General features: G+C 37.1%; 1 protein-coding gene across 1 annotated transcript; it reads left to right on the top strand.

Annotated features, from left to right (window-relative positions):
• The first annotated feature begins 9818 nt into the window (after positions 1 to 9818).
• LOC141481889 (E3 SUMO-protein ligase ZBED1-like) lies at positions 9819 to 11684 on the top strand. The gene has a single exon (XM_074174230.1). The coding sequence runs from the start codon at positions 9819 to 9821 to the stop codon at positions 11682 to 11684; it is 1866 nt and encodes a 621-aa protein (XP_074030331.1).
• Positions 11685 to 21248: the final 9564 nt, after the last annotated feature.

The raw sequence follows: 21248 nt of genomic DNA, 5'->3' as shown, positions 1-21248 counted from the left end.
TGGCTTTTTGGGATATTTTTTTGGCCTTGATTTTCTTTTTTGTAGGTTTTTCTTTCAAAATCCAGTCACTTACCTTGTGGCTGGATATATCGGGTAGAGGAGTAAATTCTTCATTGATTCGACGCTTCTTTGACGTCGAGGAGGAGAAGGAAAGAACACTGGCGTTTTCAGAGTCGCGAACTGAAATTTCACTTTCAGTAGGGGCATTAACGCACACAACTAACACAAGAGAAATACCACTGGTGAATGGCTGATCATCAACCAGAAACACTAAAATTATCGAAATTTTTCGCAACGAAATCTTATTGTATTCTACCATCCTTCGTACTTCGTAGAAAGTACTTGATAAAAATAGCTGCGTAAACGCAAGCGAAACATAAGTGGAACCACCTATTGGTGTGACACCCAAGTCAACTTGCCAAGTTTTTATGTCAGTGTTAGTGGTTTGACCAATCAACCGACAACTGTGGTAGCAGAAATTTGGGAAGCTAACCTGAAATGCCATCGGAAAACGAATCCACATGTTTCTAGAAATGATATGAAATCTAGAAAGGTTAATGCAGTCAAGCTGCTGGAAAATAATTCCATGGAAATCAAAAAATAAATAGATAAGTACTTTTTGATCATTCCCATATTGATTTCAATTCAAGAGCCACCGGTAGACAGCTGTTTCAGCCTATTGGGCATCGTCAGTACCGGGCAGGCGGTGCTCGATTGAAGACAAAATGAGAAAAACAAGTAAGAAAGTACTTGATAAAAATAGCTGCGTAAACGTAAGCGATATTATTTGTTATGATTAAATAAATGTTTCACTGGTAAACTGAGTTTTATTTACAACTGATTACATTAGCATACATGTGCAAGTCATCATATATACAACCATTTCTTATCTACAACTAGGTTAGTCTTCTTCTTCTCTTATCTTAATAATAATGACAAATAAGCTTTTGGCTATAGGTTAATAGTATCAATGGACAATATTCTCAACACTCCTCCTCGATTTGAGGTCTCACATCAAAATCGCTTTACTACATTGCAAAATAACAGAGTCATAAAACTAGTATATTATCCCTATGCTTCACAAATATTTCTTTGCCTAACGACTTTGTTAAAATGTCAGCTAAATTTTCATTGGATGAAACATATTCAATAGATATTTCTTTTTTACTTACTAGATCTTTCAAGTAATGTGCCTTTATATCTATATGCTTCGCCCTTTTGGAATTTTCATGACTTTTTGACATCAGGATTGAACTTCTATTGTCACAATATAGCTTTGCATTCACCCTTAATTTCAAATCACCCATGACTCCCTTTAGATTAATAAGATCTTGAGCACAAAAACCTGCTGCTACATATTCCGCCTCTGCGGTGGAGAGAGCAACGCATCCTTGCTTTTTAGAGAACCACGATATAGGATTATTTCCATGTAAGATAATACAACCACTTACACTTTTTCTGTCAATTTTGTCAGATGCCCAATCTGAGTCAGAATATGCATTTAATGTATTACACTCTTGTTTGCATAATGTATAGGTTAATCCTTTACTTTTTGAACCCTTTAGGTATCGAAGTATTCTTTTGCCTGCATTCCAAATCTCTTTTGTTGGTTTGTCCAAAAATCTACTTAGATATGAGACTGAGAATGTAATGTCAGGTCTTGTTGTGGTGGATAAGTACATTAATCCTCCAATTAATTGCCTATATGGAATTTCGATAACTTCACTATTTGGACTATATTGAAAGCCTTTTTCCATTGGTGTATATTTTGGATTTGATTGTTCCATATTGAAAGTTTCCAAGAGTTTACCTATAAATTTCTCCTGATTTATTTTTAACTTATCCTTCTCTCTACTGATATGCATTCCCAAAAAATTACTAACTTCTCCTAAATCTTTTGCTTCAAATTCCTCTTTTAATAACAACGTTACCTTTTCAATGTCTCTTTTGCTTCCTATTAATAAAATGTCATCAACATAAAGTACTATGTATATAAGTTCTCCACAATATAGACAGCAGTCATATCTTGACCTTTTAAAGTTATTCTTTTGAGCAAAATTACTAAAAGTTTCGTTCCAAACTTTTGGTGATTCTTTTAGCCCATATAAAGCACGATTCAATTTAAGTACTGCAGACTTTGTCTTTAAACCTTCTGGTGGATAAATGTATATGTCATTTTCCAATTTTCCATTCAAAAATGCTGTAGGAATATCTAACTGTTTTATTTTCCAGTTTTGTTGCAGTGCCATTGAAAGCATAAGCCTTATGGTAGACAATCTAGCAACCGGTGCATATACTGGTTCTAAAAAATTCTCCTCCTGTGACTGGAATCCTTTTGCCACTATCCTGGCTTTCTTTGTACCATCTTCCTTAGTACGAAACACCCATTTGGTTTGTATAGCTGTCTTTTCTTCAGGTAAATTTGTCTCTGTCCAAGTATTCATTCTTTTGTGTGCGTTTATCTCTTTTTGCATAGCTTCATTCCATAAATTTGTTTTAATTGCATCATCATAACAAACTGGGTCATTTTGGGAAGTGAATAAGCAATATGCTGAATATATTTTGTATTCATTCAAATATTTGGGTACATTTATTTTTCTTCCTCTATTCGTGACCTCTGTTCTTCGTACATTCTCTTCATCACTATCTGAACTTTCTATGTTTGTACTTTCTTCATCCTCAATTATGTCACTTTCACTCTGTTCTGAGTCATTGTTTTGTTGATATTTAATAATTTCTTCTACTTTTCCTTTTTCTTCGTCTTCTCTATTTCTTTCTAATATATTTGGCTTTTCCAGAATCTCTTTGCATTTGCTCATTATGTCATAATTAATTTGATTTTCATCAAATACTACATCTCGAGAACATATTACCTTTTGACTTTCTACATTCCATAAACGATAACCTACTTCATTATATCCTACCATTATATTTAATTCTGCTCTCTTTTCAAGCTTATTTTTCCTTGGTAAAATAACTGACCATGCTCGGCTTCCAAATACTCTCAATTTGGATAGGTCATTTTTACCATACCATAACTCTGATGGAGTTGTTCCACTATTGGCTGTGATTGGGCTTCTATTTAACTCATAAGCTGAGCACATAATGGCTTCACCCCATAATTCTTTTGGTAAATTGGTGTCTGAGAATTTGGTCCTTACTTTATCCATTAACGTTCTGTTCATCCTTTCTGATTTACCATTTTGTTGAGGACTATATGGTGTTGTGTACTCTATTTTAATACCCCTGTGTTTACAAAAATCCTGAAAAGATTTTGAAGAAAATTCGCCCCCATTATCACAACGAATTTTTTTTGTTTTACAGCCATGCTGTGTTTTTATTAACTTGATAAAATCAATTAAATTGTTACTTGCTTCAGTTTTGGATTTCAAAAGTCTCACTACTAAAAAATGTGAAAAATCATCTATGATCACTTGAAAGTATCTATATCCTTCTACAGTAGGTGTCACTACTGGACCTGAGATATCTGTATGAATAAGTTCCCCAATGTTGTTACTTTTATTTTTACATTGATTAAAAGGTTTTCTGGTACTTTTACCTTCAATGCAACTACTACATGGATTTTTATCGAATGGTAACCTAAGTTGTTTCAAACCATATCTACTTAAATGTCCTAGCCTTCTGTGCCACAAGTTAATGTTTTCAACTTCAACTGCATTATTGCACAATTCTTGATTACAATCAATTTTTAGTACAAACAAATTACTAAATGATTCACAATGAAATGTAGAGTTTTTTAAACTTATTTCTGCCTGTTTTACATCATTATTATTCTCAAATGTAATTTTAAAGCCCTTGTTTAACAATTTTGAAACTGATATAAGGTTTTGTGACATACCTTGTACAATTAGAGCTTCTAGTGTAATATTTCTGCCTTGACATTGTCCTTTTAATACACCTTTCTTGTTAGCTGCTAATATCTGTCCAGATTTTGCTGTTCCTATTTTGACTTGTGCTTCCAAATCTGTGACGTCTGTCATATATTTCTCCAGCTTAGTTGTGACTAGATGTTCTGTGGCTCCTGAGTCTAGAATAAACCAGCCTTCGTTTGGCACTAAGTTGGTACAGTTAAGTGCTATGAACGCAACTGAGCTTTCATCTCTCTTTGTTTCTTGTTGACTTGATTGTCTATGTGCTCCTCTGAGTGTGCCTCGACTTTGAAAATAACTGCCTCTCTTTCTCCTTCTGCCTGTAAATGCTTCTCTTGCTGTATTTTCTCTGCAGTCTAATATTTTATGGCCTGCCTTTCCACATTTGTAGCATACAAATTGGTTAGTATGCCCTTTAAATGCTACCTCGTTGCCTGCACCTGCATTATTTTTATACTTTGTTTTCAATTTTAATTCCTCATCGAGTAACCTTGCCTTAACAAACTCCATGGTTATATTTGTATTTAAGGTTTCTATCGCTGTAATTACTGGATCATACTCCTCACTGAGACTTAAAAGAAGGTGACAAACTTTATCTGATTCTTCATACTTGCTTCCTGCACTTTCTAGCTCTCTAATTAGGCTATCGAACTTTTGAAAATGATCTTCTAATTTGTCTGTTGTGCACTTGAGAGTTAATAGCTTTTTCTTTAACGTAAGCTTTGTAAAAACACTTTTTCTCTCGAAAACTTCTTCTAATGACTGCATCATATGTTTGGCTGTCTTTGAATCTTTCACAATATCGAGATGTTTGTCTGATATACATTGAACAATAATAGACTTTGCTTTTGCATCTTTCACTTGAAAATCCGTTTTCTCCTTTTCAGTACCATAATCTTCAACCTCCTTTTCCAATGCTATTGCTACTTGTTTCTCCTCTAGAAATGCCTTGACCCTGAACTTCCAATTGTTGAAGTTTTCCGAGGTTAATTGTGGGAAAATCACTGTTGTATTCATGTTTTTTTTTTTTTGCTCTGCGTTCCTTTTTCTAGAAATGTCTGCTTTTCTTTTACTCAGTTTCACGTCTAGCGCGATCCTGGGCCCATAACCTATTATTTGTTATGATTAAATAAATGTTTCACTGGTAAACTGAGTTTTATTTACAACTGATTACATTAGCATACATGTGCAAGTCATCATATATACAACCATTTCTTATCTACAACTAGGTTAGTCTTCTTCTTCTCTTATCTTAATAATAATGACAAATAAGCTTTTGGCTATAGGTTAATAGTATCAATGGACAATATTCTCAACAAGCGAAACATAAGTGGAACCACCTATTGTCAGTACCGCCGGCCCGGTACTGACGATAGTGTGTATATATAGTGTGACCCATATATATATATATATATATATATATATATATATATATATATATATATATATATATGGGTCACACTATATATATATATATATATATATATATATATATATATATATATATATATATATATATATATATATATATATATATATATATATATATATATATATATATATATATATATATATATAATAAACATTTTTAATGGAAACACCCCACCTAAAATTTGAAGTTGTAAACCGATTTTAATATTTTTTTTTCAAATGTCAAGTACTGAAAGGTCTACCTTGGGACAAAATTTGAAATGTTTATTAAAGTTTCAGGGCATACTACGATATTTTTTCTTAGTCGAAAATCGGGATTTTTTATTAGCGATATTTTTATTGAAAAAATCACTACGCCACTGGATTCAGAAAGCCTCTAAACAGGTGTGACTAAAATTTCATGAAAAAATATTCATTACTAACAAAGTTATGACAACTCCAAAATTCGAACACTCACACAGCTAACAGTCACAAAAAACACCCTATATCAACAGATATAGCCATGAGAATATTTTTTTATGATTTCAACAATAAAGTGCCGGCCAGATAAAAAAAAAACAAATAGCGTAAATATTTTTAATGAAAATAACGGAATTACAGTCAAGTTTTCACGTAAATTAACTTTTAGTACCTTTTAGTACTTGACATTTTAAAAAAAATTATTAAAACCAATTTACAACTTCAAATTTTGGGGGGGTGTTTCCATTAAAAATGGTCACATTGTATATATATCATGAGTTTCCGCTGACTCGATATATATATATATATATATATATATATATATATATATATATATATATATATATATATATATATATAATAAATAGATCAAGCCATTAATATTTTGAGGCTGTACATATAACATTATTAATTAGACAAATATGTAAATACTGAATCGAATATATTTAGTGATTTTTATTAATACAACATAATACATATGAAATTTACAGTCAAAAATGCAATAAGGAATAATGTACATTTGTTGAAATTCCTGATAGCTTAAAGGATCAGGGTTTTGATCAGTTGGACCACTTTCTCCAATCATCATAGTCATCTTCATTTTCATCAGGTTGGAAATTTTTTCCCTTACCCTTTCAACTGAGATTCGTCAGGAGGACGAATGGTTCATAACGTAAGGTGTTTTGGTGGCGACATAAAGATCAATGACCTCTATGCCGCTCTGGCCTTGTGTACCCCTTCCTGACTGGGGTATTTGATGAACAAACTGTTTATTTTAACAGACGTCGTGGGGCCTTCACTCAACCGAGCGACGGAGCCTTCTGAATCAAGTGGGGTCGTCTATAGTGAAATCTACAGCTTCCCTAACTAATGGGTTATCATGAGTTTCCGCTGACTCGAAAACTCTCTGATTCCTCGACTGAATGGACTGCCGTATAGTTAACAGTTTCAAATCTCTGCGGATGGCTTCATTCCGCACGAACCATGGAGCATTCACTAGCATCCTGAGAGGTTTATTTTGCAACCTTTCCAAAATGGAGAGGTTTGACGGGGCGGTTTGTCCCCAAGCACCTGAAGCAAACATGATGACAGGCTTGAACCTCGTGTTGTATAGTAAAATCTTATTTTTAAGATTGAGTTTTGAATTTAGCTATCCTCATCTGCACTTTGTTCTTGATATAATCAATGTGATTTGACCAGGTGAGTCGGCGGTCTACCCAAAGACATAGGTACTTGACTCGCGTTTGCCATTCGATCTCCCTGCCAGAAATCGTGACCCTTGTGTCTGGAGAAACTTCACGTCTCCCCAAGTCTATCGCCTAAGTTTTTTCTGGATTCACTCGAAACTTCCAGTCAAGGCACCAGGTCGTTCGAGGTCGTCCAATGTGCGTTGCATGTAGACGACCGCCAACGCCCGACCCATGGAAGAAGCGAGGAGAGCCGTATCATTGGCGTAAAGGGAAACCCACACGTGATCGAACCTCGGAAGGTTGCTCACGTAAAGGCTGTACAGTAGTAAAGACAGCACAGCTCCCTGAGGCACTCCAGTTTCGATTTCCCTGACGGGAGACAGGGTTCCTTCAACTCGGACATGAAATGTTCTGCCTTTCAGAAAGGACCTAATCCACCGGACCAGACCCCGAGGCAGATCGAAATCGAGCATTTTGTGTAGCAAGCCTTCGTGCCAGACTCGGTCGAAGGCTTTCGAAATATCCAGGAGGACGAGATGGACTGTCTTCCTGTTGCTTAGCTCTGAGATGGAATTTTCGACCAGTCTCAGGGCCTGCAGCTTTGTGGAGTGTGCCCTCCTGGAGCCGAATCGTTCGTCAGGCAGAACATTTCGGTCTTCAACTTTTTCTGTTAGCCTTTGCAGCACAACACGTTCAGCCAACTTAGCCGTCTTCCTCTGAAGCTGGACGGATCACGTCGTCATCATTTTGCCTAAGGATGCGCCGAACCCGGTGTTCCAGCCGGATATCACGGTCAATATCATCATCCGGATCAACATTAAATCGAAACTGACTCTCCATTGTGTCTGCAAACGCCAACGCCTTCTCGGCGGAGGAGTAGTAGATGCCGCACTGTCGCCAGAGCTCGTCATCCCCAGGTTCGAGCGATTCCAAACACTCGCTCCACCTCTCGTTTCTATAGCGTTGAAGCGCCTCATGGTCTGTACGTGTCTCCACTAGGTGAGCCTTGAAGGCTTCCCAATCCGTGGATGATCTCATGCGATAATCCGGGGGAGGGGATCATCACCTAGAATCAGGATGACTGGATTATGAACGATTATGAACGACAATTGGGGGAACGCGTGTTTTTCTAGTGCTTTGGGGCACCTCAGGACGTGGAAGGAGAGGGAAGCTAGTTCCCTGATCGTTGGGTTTTCAACCTGATTTAGATTTTGGGATGGCTGTTTTGGGCCACCCTGTACAGTCGAATCGATTTTTCAACCAACATTTCATGGTCACCTTCGACGGAAGATTCTGTTGTTGAGAGTTCTGACTCTGAAGTGTTGTTCTTGGCTTCGTCCCGGAGCTTTGCCATCTTATTAGCCACTTTTTTGGGCTTGTTGCCGGTATTTTTGTTTACTGAAGCGACTGGTTTGGATGGAAGAGGCGGAAACTCTTCTGGAAGGCGACGCTTTTTGTTGGCCGGTTCTTGAGGCTTGATCGTATTGTCGTCGTTGTTTCTCTCAGACTGAGCAGAGAGGGTGGTGCCGACGGTTGTATCTCTGGAGGTTACATTCCGTGACGGCGCTCGAGAATTTCCTTGGCTCCTGGTAGAGGGCCAGAGGGCTCCCGAACTGCCGCCACGGAGCTGCCCCTTAGCAGTTCTGATGGACTCGGGCCCAGGCGATCAAGCAATAAATCCATGAAGGTAATTACTTAACCCCTGTCCCTGGCCATCAGGCTGTCAAGCAGTTCCTCCATACTGCTGTCGAAAAACTCACACTCTTTGATATCCCAAGGGTAGGCGATGAACAGTTCCGTGAAAGTGATAGTTTGAACGCACTCACCAGAAGTCTGGAGGGTCCTTGCGCACTACAACCAACGCATTCACTAATAGGAGATATAACTACTGGTGAATGGCTGATCATTAGACCTGTAGCAAACTGTATGTATTCGGTACTGAGTAACGGGTGCGTCCTCTGGTACCGAGTAACGAAACGTTACTCTCGAATGTATTTGGTTAATCGCACGATTTCGTTCCTCGCATTTATTGTATAATGGATGGGTTCATTGATGGTTCATTGCAAGCATTGCTTGTATTGAAACATTTGCCGTTCGTGTACGTTTGTTACTTAATCTGTGGTTTTACGCATGCGCACCTTGCGCGCTCTTATTCGGTGAATTCAAAACCGTTCGTTACAAGCAAGTTACAATTACAAAATAACGATGTTTGTTTATTATTAGTGAAAGTTAATTGTTTATCCAAGTTATTTCCTTTACTGCTTTTGATAGTTTATTATTTGTGTTTGAAATTTGAATAAGGTAAGAAAATATTGTTTACGAATTATAAGTAACTATATAAAGTTTTGTTTGGTACCTATATAAAGTTTTGTTTAGTTAATATTAGTTTGTTACGATTTTTACATAAGTATTTTCGAATTTTAATGTTTTGTTTTGTTATATAGCGATAATATCTTTGTTCGAATTACCAAATGTACAAAAATGTATTGACTTAGTTCAAAATATAAATAAATTTTCTAAATAACTCGTAAAAACTTTGAATTATAGAGAGGTTCGAAGTTTGAATGAACATGAGTCGACTGTATATTTTATATTATTGAACTCATTAATTGAATATCATCTAAAGTTTGCTAAAAAAATTTAGTTTAAATAAATATAAAACTTAAGCGAAAATTCTACGGCCTCGTTTAAAATTGCTTTTTTGTTACAGAAATATTGATTTATTATTCAAAAGGGCTTACAAATATGATTTATTTGGTGTTTTTATATTATATAATGATACTCGTCGCATGTGCCTACACTTACATTATTATTATTATTTTACAGTATAACTTCACCGGTACATACAATGGATAAGAAAAGAAGTAAACTATGGAGTTTTTTCACGGAGGATAAAGACGATAAGGTAAAATGTGATCTTTGCAAGTCATTGTATTCCGTGAAAGGTGGCTCTACTACAAACTTGAAAAAGCATCTCATAAAAAAACATAGACCAACTTATGAATCTATTTTTTTGTGTTCCGCGTCAAATGCAACAGTTCTGGAAGCTCCAATACCATCAACTTCAACAAGCACAGTGTCTAATCCTGTGATTAACAGTAATGAAAAGAATTCAAAGCAGACTGATTTAAATGACTTTATCAAACGTCCAGTGAGTGTAGTAAGAGAAAAGAAAATTAATGATTTAATTTTTAAAATGATAGTTAAAGACATTCAACCTTTTTCTATGGTTGAGGATGCGGGTTTTAAAGACCTTATTAATTTTTTACAACCAGGATATAAAATACCTACACGATATATATTAAGTAATACTTTGTTGGATGCTCACTATTCTGATGTTCAAAAAAAATTAAAAGCAGAATTGGAGAGCGCTAAATATATATCAATCACTACCGATGGCTGGACTTCTAGGGCAACAACGTCCTATCAAGCCGTAACAGCCCATTATCTAATAAATTGGGAGATGAAGTCTGCGTTACTTGGCTGTTTTGAATGCCATGAGCGACACACGGCCGAATACATAAAAAAAGAGCTGCACAATTTGTTCTGCCATTGGGACATACAGAATAAAATATTTGTCTGCGTTACAGATAACGCAGCAAATATGAAGGCTGCTATACGATTGACAAATTATGAGCATTTGCCGTGTATCGCTCACACTCTCAATTTAGTGGTGCGTGCAGGACTCCAAGAAAGTGACCTCGAGGCCCTGATAAAAAAAATAAAAGCTATTGTGGAATATTTCCACAGAAGTCCAATAGCTAACAATAAATTAATAGCCATGCAAGACCAGCTGAGGCCTGGTCAAAAACCATTAAAGTTAAAAATGGATGTAGTGACAAGATGGAATAGCACTTTGGATATGATTGAAAGGATTTATTTCCTTCAAGAAACTTTAGAAGCATCTCTTGGGATCCTACATAATCCAGTAGAAAATCTATCAGAAGGCGAATGGCAGACACTGCCAGAAATAATAAAAATCCTAAAACCATTAAAACTACTCACTGAAGAAATGTCTTCTGAAAAAAAGGTGACTGTTTCAATGATCTTGGCTTCGACGGAAAGTTTGACGGAAATTTTTTGCAATTTGACTTCGAATATTTTAACAGAGACGGGAAAAAAACTGGTTAATAAAATATTAACAGAATTTAAAAGTAGGTTCAGGAATTGTTACAGGCATCCCGTATTATCGAAAGCAGCTCTACTAGACCCGCGTTTCAAAAAGTTGGCATTTCGATTTGATGTGCCAAGTTATGAGTCTGCCAAAGATGCATTGAAAATTGAGCTGCAAAACGAGTTTAACTGCCAACAGCAACTTACAGAACCTACTCAGTCAATGTTAGCTATATCAACTAGCAACACTGACGATGATAACGAAGATTCAATTTGGAAAGGTTTTGACAATCTGGTAACGTCAGCGTCAGCTTCAAACTCCTTAGTTAGCAGCAGTATTATTACTATGAGGCAATATTTAGAGGAAAGAATTATACCTCGAAATGAGTGTCCTTTGAGATGGTGGCAGGCGCGGACATTACTTTACCCGGAGCTCTCAAGCTTGGCTGATAAATATTTATCAGTTATGGCTTCTTCTGTACCATCTGAAAGGACTTTTTCGAAATCGGGCCAAATATTAAGCGAGAGGCGCTGCTCTATTAAGCCAAAGAGAATGGAAAAGCTTTTATTTTTAAATATGAACCAGAGATTTTTCCAATAAACTAGCTATTTGCTTCGCCTCCACAATTACGAACTTTAAAATCATGGCTTCCCTTTTTGTCTATGTCAGATAAAAAAAAGAAAGACTTTTTACTTACGGGCTAGTCTTATTAATTTAATTTTATAATTAGGGAACGATATCATAATTAGGGATAAGGCTTAAAAAAATAGTTTTTGATTTGTTTAACGTTATGTTTTTTATTTAATACGTCTAATTTTAGTTTAAGAACACAAGATTTATTTAAAATATGTTTTATTTAATATGTACCAATTCAGTTTAAGAACAAAAGAGGCTGTTGTTTAATGTTGTTTTTATTTAATATGTCTAATTTTAGTTTCAGAACAAAAGATTCTGTTGTTTAACGTTATGATTTTATTTAATATGTCTATTTTTAGTTTAAGAACAAAAATTTATGTTGTTTAAATGTTTTTATCTAAATTCAGTTTAAAAACAAAATATTCTGTTTTTTAAAATATGTTTTTATTTAATATGTCTCAACTCAGTTTAAGAACAAGAGACTCTGTTGTTTAACGTTGTTTTTATTGAATATGTCTAATTTTAGTTTAAGAACAAAAGATTCTGTTATTTCAAATGTTTTTATTTGTCTGAATTCATTTTAAGAAGAAAATATTCTATTTTTATTTAAAATGTTTTCATTTAATATGTCTAAATTCAGTTTAAGAACAAAAGAATCTGGTGTTATTCTTTAATATGTCTAATTTCAGTTTAAAAATAAAACATTTTTGTTGTCGAAATGTTTTTGTCAATAAATTTCACAGTGTTGCTTTTTCAATGTAATTTAGAGATACTGTCAATACTATTAACTCAATAGTCCATTTGCATTTCTACACTCGTATCAAACGATACAACATACGAATCGATTCGTTTGGTTGGGTTGGGTTATACTGAGGTATTAAAAGTAACGATCAACGTAACGATACGATAGTAACGAGTACTCATTTTCATAGTAACGAATACATACGGGTTCGCTTTTTCTCGTTACTTTTACATCGTTACTGATCATCCACCAGAAATAGTCATATTTGTGGAAAAAACTTCGAAATTATCGCAGCGAAAAATATTCTGTGTCAGTTTGACAGCTAACGTTAATCTTAATTACTTTCTCCAATGAAATGTAGTGAGCAAATATAAGTATAAAATTTTCAAAGCTATACTGCTAGCTGAAGGAAGAGAAGAAAAAACAGTATCCTTGGTAACATCATCAATAGATTTAAAGCCTCGGTCACTCCTGCCACATTTTTTCACCCATAATTAACATTTTGCACATGCTTTAATATGTAATTTGCTTGATGATAATTTTTTTTTGCGATATTCAAGACAAAGCTTTGGAAAATTGATAAAATAGTATGTGTTGGTTTTGAATGATTTGTATCGTGTATCACTTTTACATACTCCAGAATTATTATGGAGTATAAAATTTTTTTTCTGATTATTTTGACTTACTAGGTACTTTTTTTTAACTTTTTTTACAATTATTAAACTTCAATTTATATTTTAATATTTAAAACATGGTTGTTTACAAAAAACAGTACGAAAAAGATGGTTGATACTGACGCATGCGCACAAAAAAATTATGATGAAAAGGGCGGTACTCGATTGAAGACATAATGACACTCAAGTAGTAAACTTGCCAAGTTTTTATGTCTGTGTTGGTGGTTTGATCAATCAACCGACGACTGAGGTGGCAGAAATTTGGGAAGCTAAGGCTGCACCTATATTGAATACGTATTTCTCCCGACCCGATATGGGACGACCATCGGACGACATCGGAAGAAAAACAAACACTTAAGTTTAAAAGTAGGTGCCTTCATTGGAAGTCCTAAGATGTCTAAGGAATCTTAGGTAATCCGATACGACAATAAACAATCACTACCGATTACTGACCGACGAGTAGTCAAATCAAAAACCGAGAATACCTACCACTATTCTCGGTCAAAAGTGTTTGTTTTTAGTCCGATCTTTCATTCCGACGGAGTGGTATAATAATGAATAATAAAACTAATAAAGAGTTTTTGAGAATTCTTGTGACAGATGAGACTTGCTTGTAGGACCAGCGAAACAAGGATTACCATAATAGTGATATTAAGCCTAAACTATGGGAGGTTATTGGGGACCAATTACTGGTAAAAGGGCTGATGCATGCTCTGAAGTTAGACTAGCCAGCTATGTCGTTTTTATGCCTTCAAGAATATAGTTAAACGTTTCCATAGGCATACGATAGTAGTCCTTAAATTTATCCGGGTAGTTTCTTATAAGTAGGGAAGTTTTAAAAAATTCCCCTTCAGATTTATCTTCATTAAACTGATGCACGCATACCTTTTTCCTACGTCTCCTATAAAGGAGAACATTCTTCCATTAAGAGAGTCATAGTTACGACCGCACCGGGGGGGGGGGGGCGGTTACGCCCTCCAGACGCACCCTGGCGTTGGATGCGATCGGGTGTGGACGGGAAATCCTTGCGGGTACCGCCCCTCACCCCACACCAACAGGATTTCGCAGGGCTTCCTCCCGCTCACCGAACCCGGAATTGCTTCCTTACATCTACTTAGTGTGGCTAACCAAGAGACAGGACCATCGGCAGCGTTCGACCGAACGTTCGTACAAGTTAACTAAGCTCTTCTTTCGCCAGAGAGTGCTCGCGTCGCACACCTGACCCGCCAACCATGCCAAATCAATTGGGAATTTGGTCCGGAAATGGCCGGTCGGAGTCCTAAGCTCGGATACTAGTAGCTCCGTCCAACCGGGGTCCGACACCTCAAGCGTCTGCCTTGGTGCCCTCCAAGACTAGACTCGGATACTAGAGCCCGGAAGGACCGCGAGCCCCGACACCTCGAACGCTCGGATCCGTACAGAAGCAGGCGAGGATCACGGAACAGCATAAGCCGTCCAGTGCCTCAGTATGGGGCTGCAATGCACCCATGAATGGATTACCGCAACCCTGTATCCCTTTACCCGCTAGCGGAGCCGCTGCCCCTAAGAGGCCAACGCCAGTTGGAGGTGAGGCTCACTAGCCTCCAGCCGAGAGTGGGCACTCACCTCCCCCTAGAACTCAGGTTAGGAAAGTTCCCTTTCCAACGTTTGATGAGTAACCGTCGAGGACTCTCTCGAGCATCCTCTACCACACATCATATGTCGAAGATGTCGCGCTCATTACCCGTGTAGGTGCGGGATAGGGCGGTTCATCAATAACTTTTGAGTGTACGCCGTGTGGTCTGCACCGCATACCCTTACGTTACATCGAGGGGCATTCATGTTAGGAAAGTTACCTTTCCAGCGTTGGATGAGTAACCGCCGAGGGCTCTTGCGAGACACCTCTCCCACACATCTAGCTTGAAACCGGTCAACGCCTGTTACCCGCAGGTGCGGGATTGGATGGTTGACCGATAACTTTACTGGGTGAGTGCCGTGTGGTCTGCACCGGGGGACTGTCAAACACCCATAAGAGAGAGACAGCGTTCACCCGCCACTCACAAAAAGTCATCTTCAAGAGTCACTTATAATTACTCCCAAAACACAACTTTAACTGTTAACCTATCAGGTCGAACCGAGTCCAGTGTAGGCAGTTACAACGGATTGCATCGGATCGCGGGGCGTCCGATGGTCGTCCCACATCGGGTCGACAGAAATACAGATTCAATATAGGTGCAGCCTAACCTGGACTGTCATCGAAAAACGAATCCATATGTTTCTAGAAATGATATGAAAACGAGAAAGGTTAATGCAGTCAAGCTGCTGGAAAATAATTCCATGAAAATCAAAAGATAAATATTCTGATCATTCCCATATTGATTTCAATTTAAGAGCCACCGGTAGACAGCTGTTTCAGCCTATTGGGCATCGTCAGTACCGGGCTATCACTGGTGAAAATGGCGATCCCTTTGGCAGTCACTCATCTTGCTTAAATAATTCGTCCTTCAGTTGGAAATAGCAGTTTCGTACAACAGCATCCTTCATATTCAAGTTCTTCTCCCATTTTCCAATTTGTATTTATCAACATGTGAAAACCTCAGAAGTTTTATTTACTTCTGAAAACTAGGATGCAACTTCTCTTGTCAAGTTCTATAACCGTCATGAACCATAACCACAAATGCGGCATCTAAAATAGTTTCATGGATTTTGAAGTCACTCATGAAGGGGTCATCTTACTCCCTCTCACTATTCTGACGCGAAAATGCAACAGGAACTAGGCTAGGTTAGGTCAAAAGAGATTGGGTCTATTCGACCCTCCACCGCGTAACCCGCAAATGTTTATTGTGGTTCACACCTATTCACACTCGATCAAATGAACCCAGCTTCTTAACGAAGCCGATTATTTTGTATGGCGAGTGGTCTTTCAGGTCAGGGTAATCTCTGCCAAACTCTGAAAACCTGATTCGGCCCCCCAGAGGGCCAGGCACATAGTATGTGTTCTGCTGTTTCATCATTTTCCAAACAGAGGCGACACACACTATCTTCCGAAAGTCCGAGTCTCTGCATATGATGATTCAAATGACAGTTACCTCTGAGAAGGCCTGTTAGTTAGACATCGTAGGCGCTGGCGAATGCCCTGTTGGGATTTTTTGCGATCTGAGCAGGGCATTTGACTGCGTCAAAGTTACATGAGCTAGGTTTGGGGAAAATTTGGAATAAGCAGATTGATTCATTTATGTCTGTCAGAAGCCAATATGTAACCATCACCAATGTGATTAAGGATAACAAAAAAAACAATCAACTCTCAATCGATATTTCTATCAGTTGGAGTACCACAAGGTTCAGTCTTGGGGCCTGTACGAGTATATATAGATAAAGCCGACGAATCTGTTCCTGATGGAAAGTGCGTGAAATTTGCAGAAGACGTTGGCATGATTATAACAGGCTCCGACCAAATGAGTATACAACGGAAATGCGAGCTGAACTGGTGATTTTCCAGTAACTCACTTGTTTTCAATTCAGATAAAACAGTAGTTATTTAATTTTGTAATTATCAAAAAATTCTTGTCCCACTATATATTGATGTGGATAATCAGCTGCTTTCATTGTCGAAAAGTACTAAGTTTTTGGGTGTTGACAAAAACCTTATTAATTTTAAATCACATTGTGATGGACTCATACCAAAATTGCATTCTTTAGCATTCAAGCTACGAAATCTCAGCTACATTCTTGCTCTAGATCAACTAAAAATTGTATACTATGCTGAAGTGGAGTCGAGGTTGCGCTATAGTGTCCGTTTCTGGGGTTGGTCAACCAACGCAGGCAAAAAAAATTATTTCAAGTTCCGCTAGCTCGAGGGCGGATTGCTCTGTGGTAATTTCCAGAATGCTTTGATTTCCAGCTTTGACAATCAGCAGTCTGTCGCACTCTGCATTAAATTGATTTGTGAAATTGGCAATGTGCACAAGTCTATATGCAGTCCATCTAGCCTCTCTCTCCAAAAAAATGTGGAGAGGAAGTAGATCTAGAAGAATCTCCATGACCGCTGACGGTGTGGGACTGATGACACTACTGTTAGCCAGACAATCCTGTCTCGTAAGTCAGAGAGCTTCGCCTGAGGCGTTTTCTGTAAAACCTTCGGCCACCAGACAATTGCTCCATAAGTGATCATTGGTCTGACAAACATCACATAAATTCAATGGATTTGTTTGGAACCTAAATCCCAAGTTTTACTACAAATCCTTCAACATGTCTATCCATGTCATAAAGACAGTCCGGCTTTGTGTAAAACTTATTATCAAGGACAATGCCAAAATATTTCACCTCCGTTTCAAATGGAATGGCCTCACCATTGAGGGAAAGTGGCGGTAAATCGTCCAATTTTCTCCTTCTGATGAAGGGGATTATCACAGTTTTGCTGGAGTTGACAGACATCTGCTTCCTCAGGCACAAACTGTGAACAACGTCCATCATGCTTTGGGGAATATTACAAGCTACCCTTTCCGACGTGAACCTTGCTCAGATGACAAGGTCATCTGCATAAGCATGCAGATTTACTTTTCTTCTGTCAAGGGCATCAAGCAGAGATAGAGAAGATACTAACACACCTTGACGCCAGCCTCTGGTGACTCTGAACCTAATGGTCTCGCCTTAAAGAATCGTAGTTGCAATTTTGTTTTCCAGCATGGCATAGATCCAGCCAGTTATGGTCGATTCTATGCCTTTCCTAGCCAGGGATGATCCTGTACATTTAGGTAGTGCATTGTCAAATGCTCCTTCAATATTGAGAAATACAGCAACCGCAATCTCCTTGTTGTCAAGCGATTGGGAAATTTTCTCTTCAAGGTTGTTCGTCGATTTGATATGCATACTGGTGGTTATTCAGGGGGGATGCATATAATGCCACCCTCCTGATGTGTCCGTCCTGTATCCTCTCAAGTTCTTTCAACAGGAAGGATGTAAGGCTGATTAGTGTTACCGATTTAGGGTGTGGGTCTTTCCGACTCACTTTAGGTATATATAGCACCCTTGCTGCCAACCAACTGGGTGGTATATATTTCCACGCCAGATGCCTAGTTCTTTCTCGAGACATTCTTTCGTATTGCAGTTGATACGTCAAGAAGAGTATTTCGATCACGCCACTGAAGATGAGTGCCACAGTTGCAGCTGAAACGTTTGGAGATTGTAACCAAAGACCATGGCAACACCCGGAAACAAACTAAAACATTCTCTCAATAATGTTACTGAAAAGGATATTTTGAAATGTACTACGAAAAATGCTGACCACAAAGTTTTCATTTGCCGAGACTGAAAAGTTGCCAATGTATGGCTAGGCTTTTTGTGAATTGTAACATTCTTTTCAATTCTAGTTTCACCAACCAAATTGGCGTCTTCAAGAGATGTGGTAGACTCACTCTTATTCTAAACATGGCTTCTATTTATTTCTCACACTTTCACTTTCAGACAAACATCGATGATTTCGGGTAGAAAGTGGAGAAAAAATTTCTCGTGAAAGTTCACACTGATTTTCAACAGTGACTCATGAATATCAACTGGTTCAATACTATGAAGGTGTTATCAACGTATCTCAGCCAGACTCCATATATATATATGTTGCCTATAACTGGTGAAAGTGGCGATCCCATTGCCAGTCACTCATCTTGCATAATTTGTCCTTCAGTTGGAAATAGCAGTTCCGTACAACAGCATCCTTCATGTTCAAGTTCTTCTCCCATTTTCCAATTTGTAATTATCAAAATGTGAAAATCTCAGTTTTATTTACTTCTGAAAATTAGGATGCAATTTCTCTTGTCAATTTCTATAACCGTCATAAACCATAACAAAAAATGCGCCATCTAAAATAGTTTTAGGGATTATGAAGTTACTCTTGAAGAGGTTATCTTACGCTCCTATTACCATTATGATGCGAAAATGCAACAGGAACTAACGTTCAGTTTTCGGTAGAACAAGATCTCGATAAAAATTACCTCAGAGTCTGTTTATAATAATGAAGGTAAAAATAATGTCAAGACACAGTAGAAAAGCTCTACTGTGGTCAAAACAAGACTGCAGTATTTTTCTAAACATAATAATTGTCGTAAAGATGCATAGAAAGTTCACTTTTGTTTTGTCAAAAAATCTCGACGCGAAAAATGAGATTACCCAACTTTGTTTACATGTTGATATAATATGGAACAAGAATATTTCCAAATGAAAATATTGGTGTGCCCTTAGCGCCTCTGTGAATGGAATAAAGAAGTACGTTGGATCTGTTTATTTTATGAAGAAACAAGTTTCAAATAATTTTAATAGGAAGGGTTCAAGTGATTACATAGTATTTGCTCTGTATATAGTCTATATAGAAAGATATTTCTATAGGTACTTCTTGTTTGTTGACAGCATAGCCTTGTCAGCTAAAGCACCATATAGAAGTAAACTTCTTCGGTAACTTCTATGCGGTGGCTAAAGCATTCCTCTTAATTCTTTTCTCAAGTTTTGTCACATTTTCCATTTGATACATCAGGAAAATATTGGAACTGTGAGCGTATTCCAGTGTTTCTTCCGTTAACCAGCTATCGCACCCCTACGAACAATAACTCTCAGAAGTCGAAACTTGTGCGAGCCAAGGACTAACGTGTGATTCCTAACACGGGCTGGACGATAGCAAGTGAAAATGGAACGTTTAGCCTGGGGCTTGAACCATCGACTCACACATCGTCCGATTGACTGAGTGAACAAAACACCCACGTCGAACCGCTCGAAAACGAATGCAAATTAAATGTATCTGTCCTTTTCTGAGGTGTTCCCGTGTGTGTTCACTTTCTGATCGGATTCTGTACCGAGGACTTTGGTACCCCATAGCTGATTCATGGCCTATATATTATTATTATTATTACTCTTTATTAGCAAATAATGCTCTTCATAGAACAGTCAGTCACTTATAAAATACAAAACAAAAAAATATAAAAATAGAGGCAAGTCACATTTTCTTTTGAATGAATTTAATGAATCACGGCTTTTTATATGACTTGGCAAATTATTAAATGCAATCAGAATATGAAGTTGATTATTCGTGTCTGGCTTGTTGTCTGAAGTCGTTTATTACTAGCAGGTACCAGAAAAATTTTCATGGATCAGGTATTTCACTAGTTTTTGTTAAAATTTCAGCCCTCAATATTTATAAATGAAAGGTTAGGAATTTTTGAAAAAAAATATCCCAGCTCCTGAATGAGCTAGAACATTGTTTTTATTGTGTGTTCTTTGCTGGAGCTATAAGAATAAGTTAGTAACAAATCGATAGCTTGAAAACTTGCAAAGTTATAAGCAAGAATCATGTACTAAAATAACATAATTTTTTGGGCTTCACTTTGGTGGTGACCAAAATTGATATTCTGTTTTGAAGGTCGTAAAATTTAGGTTTTGAAGAAGAAAATGCACCAAACCAACACTGGACGTCAACTTTATCGATACATTTTATTGGATAAAGAAAAGAGAAATGAAACTTTCTATGTTTTTTACCCCTTTTATTTGTAACAAACGTTACTGCAGTAAATATTGTATAAATTTGAAAGATATTGTATAAATTTGAAAGTTTGAAAATGTCCTTATACGACGAAACTGCAGTAACGTTAGTTACAAATAAAAGTGGTAAGAAACATAGAAAGTTTCATTTCTCTTTTCTTCATTATGATTTCCTACCACGTAGTAACAGCTGCATCCTTCAAGATTTTAGTGGTTTTAAAAAATCTGTTTTTCCGTTAATCAGCTGTCGCCCCCATACGAACGACAACTCTCATAAGTTGAGAAACTTGTGCGAGCTAAGGACTAACGAGATCTTATTTTACCTTTTAACATGTGATTCCTAACACGGTTATTTGCGAACATTCACAATATCTCTCATAGAATCAATGGTAACTATTTCATGACGTTATTTGTAATAATTTTATCTACGGAAACCCTGCTATACACAAAGCTGCTATTAATCATGGTGTAAATCGCCCCTTTTTTTATTAAGTCACCTGAGTCGAGCCATTCAATGAAAAAATATATAAGTGAAATCTTTTTTACTATAGAGTAACATTCTAAAGCAATGTTCTTTATGTGCTTTAGAATATTTTAAAAATATTATTTTGT

This window comes from Leptinotarsa decemlineata, unplaced genomic scaffold (genome assembly GCF_025532065.1).
Source record: "Leptinotarsa decemlineata unplaced genomic scaffold, Ldec_3_MD MMD2_tig00000505_RagTag_RagTag, whole genome shotgun sequence".
Classification (NCBI taxonomy): Eukaryota; Metazoa; Arthropoda; class Insecta; order Coleoptera; family Chrysomelidae; genus Leptinotarsa; species Leptinotarsa decemlineata.
This window is presented reverse-complemented; position numbering and strand designations above follow the sequence as displayed.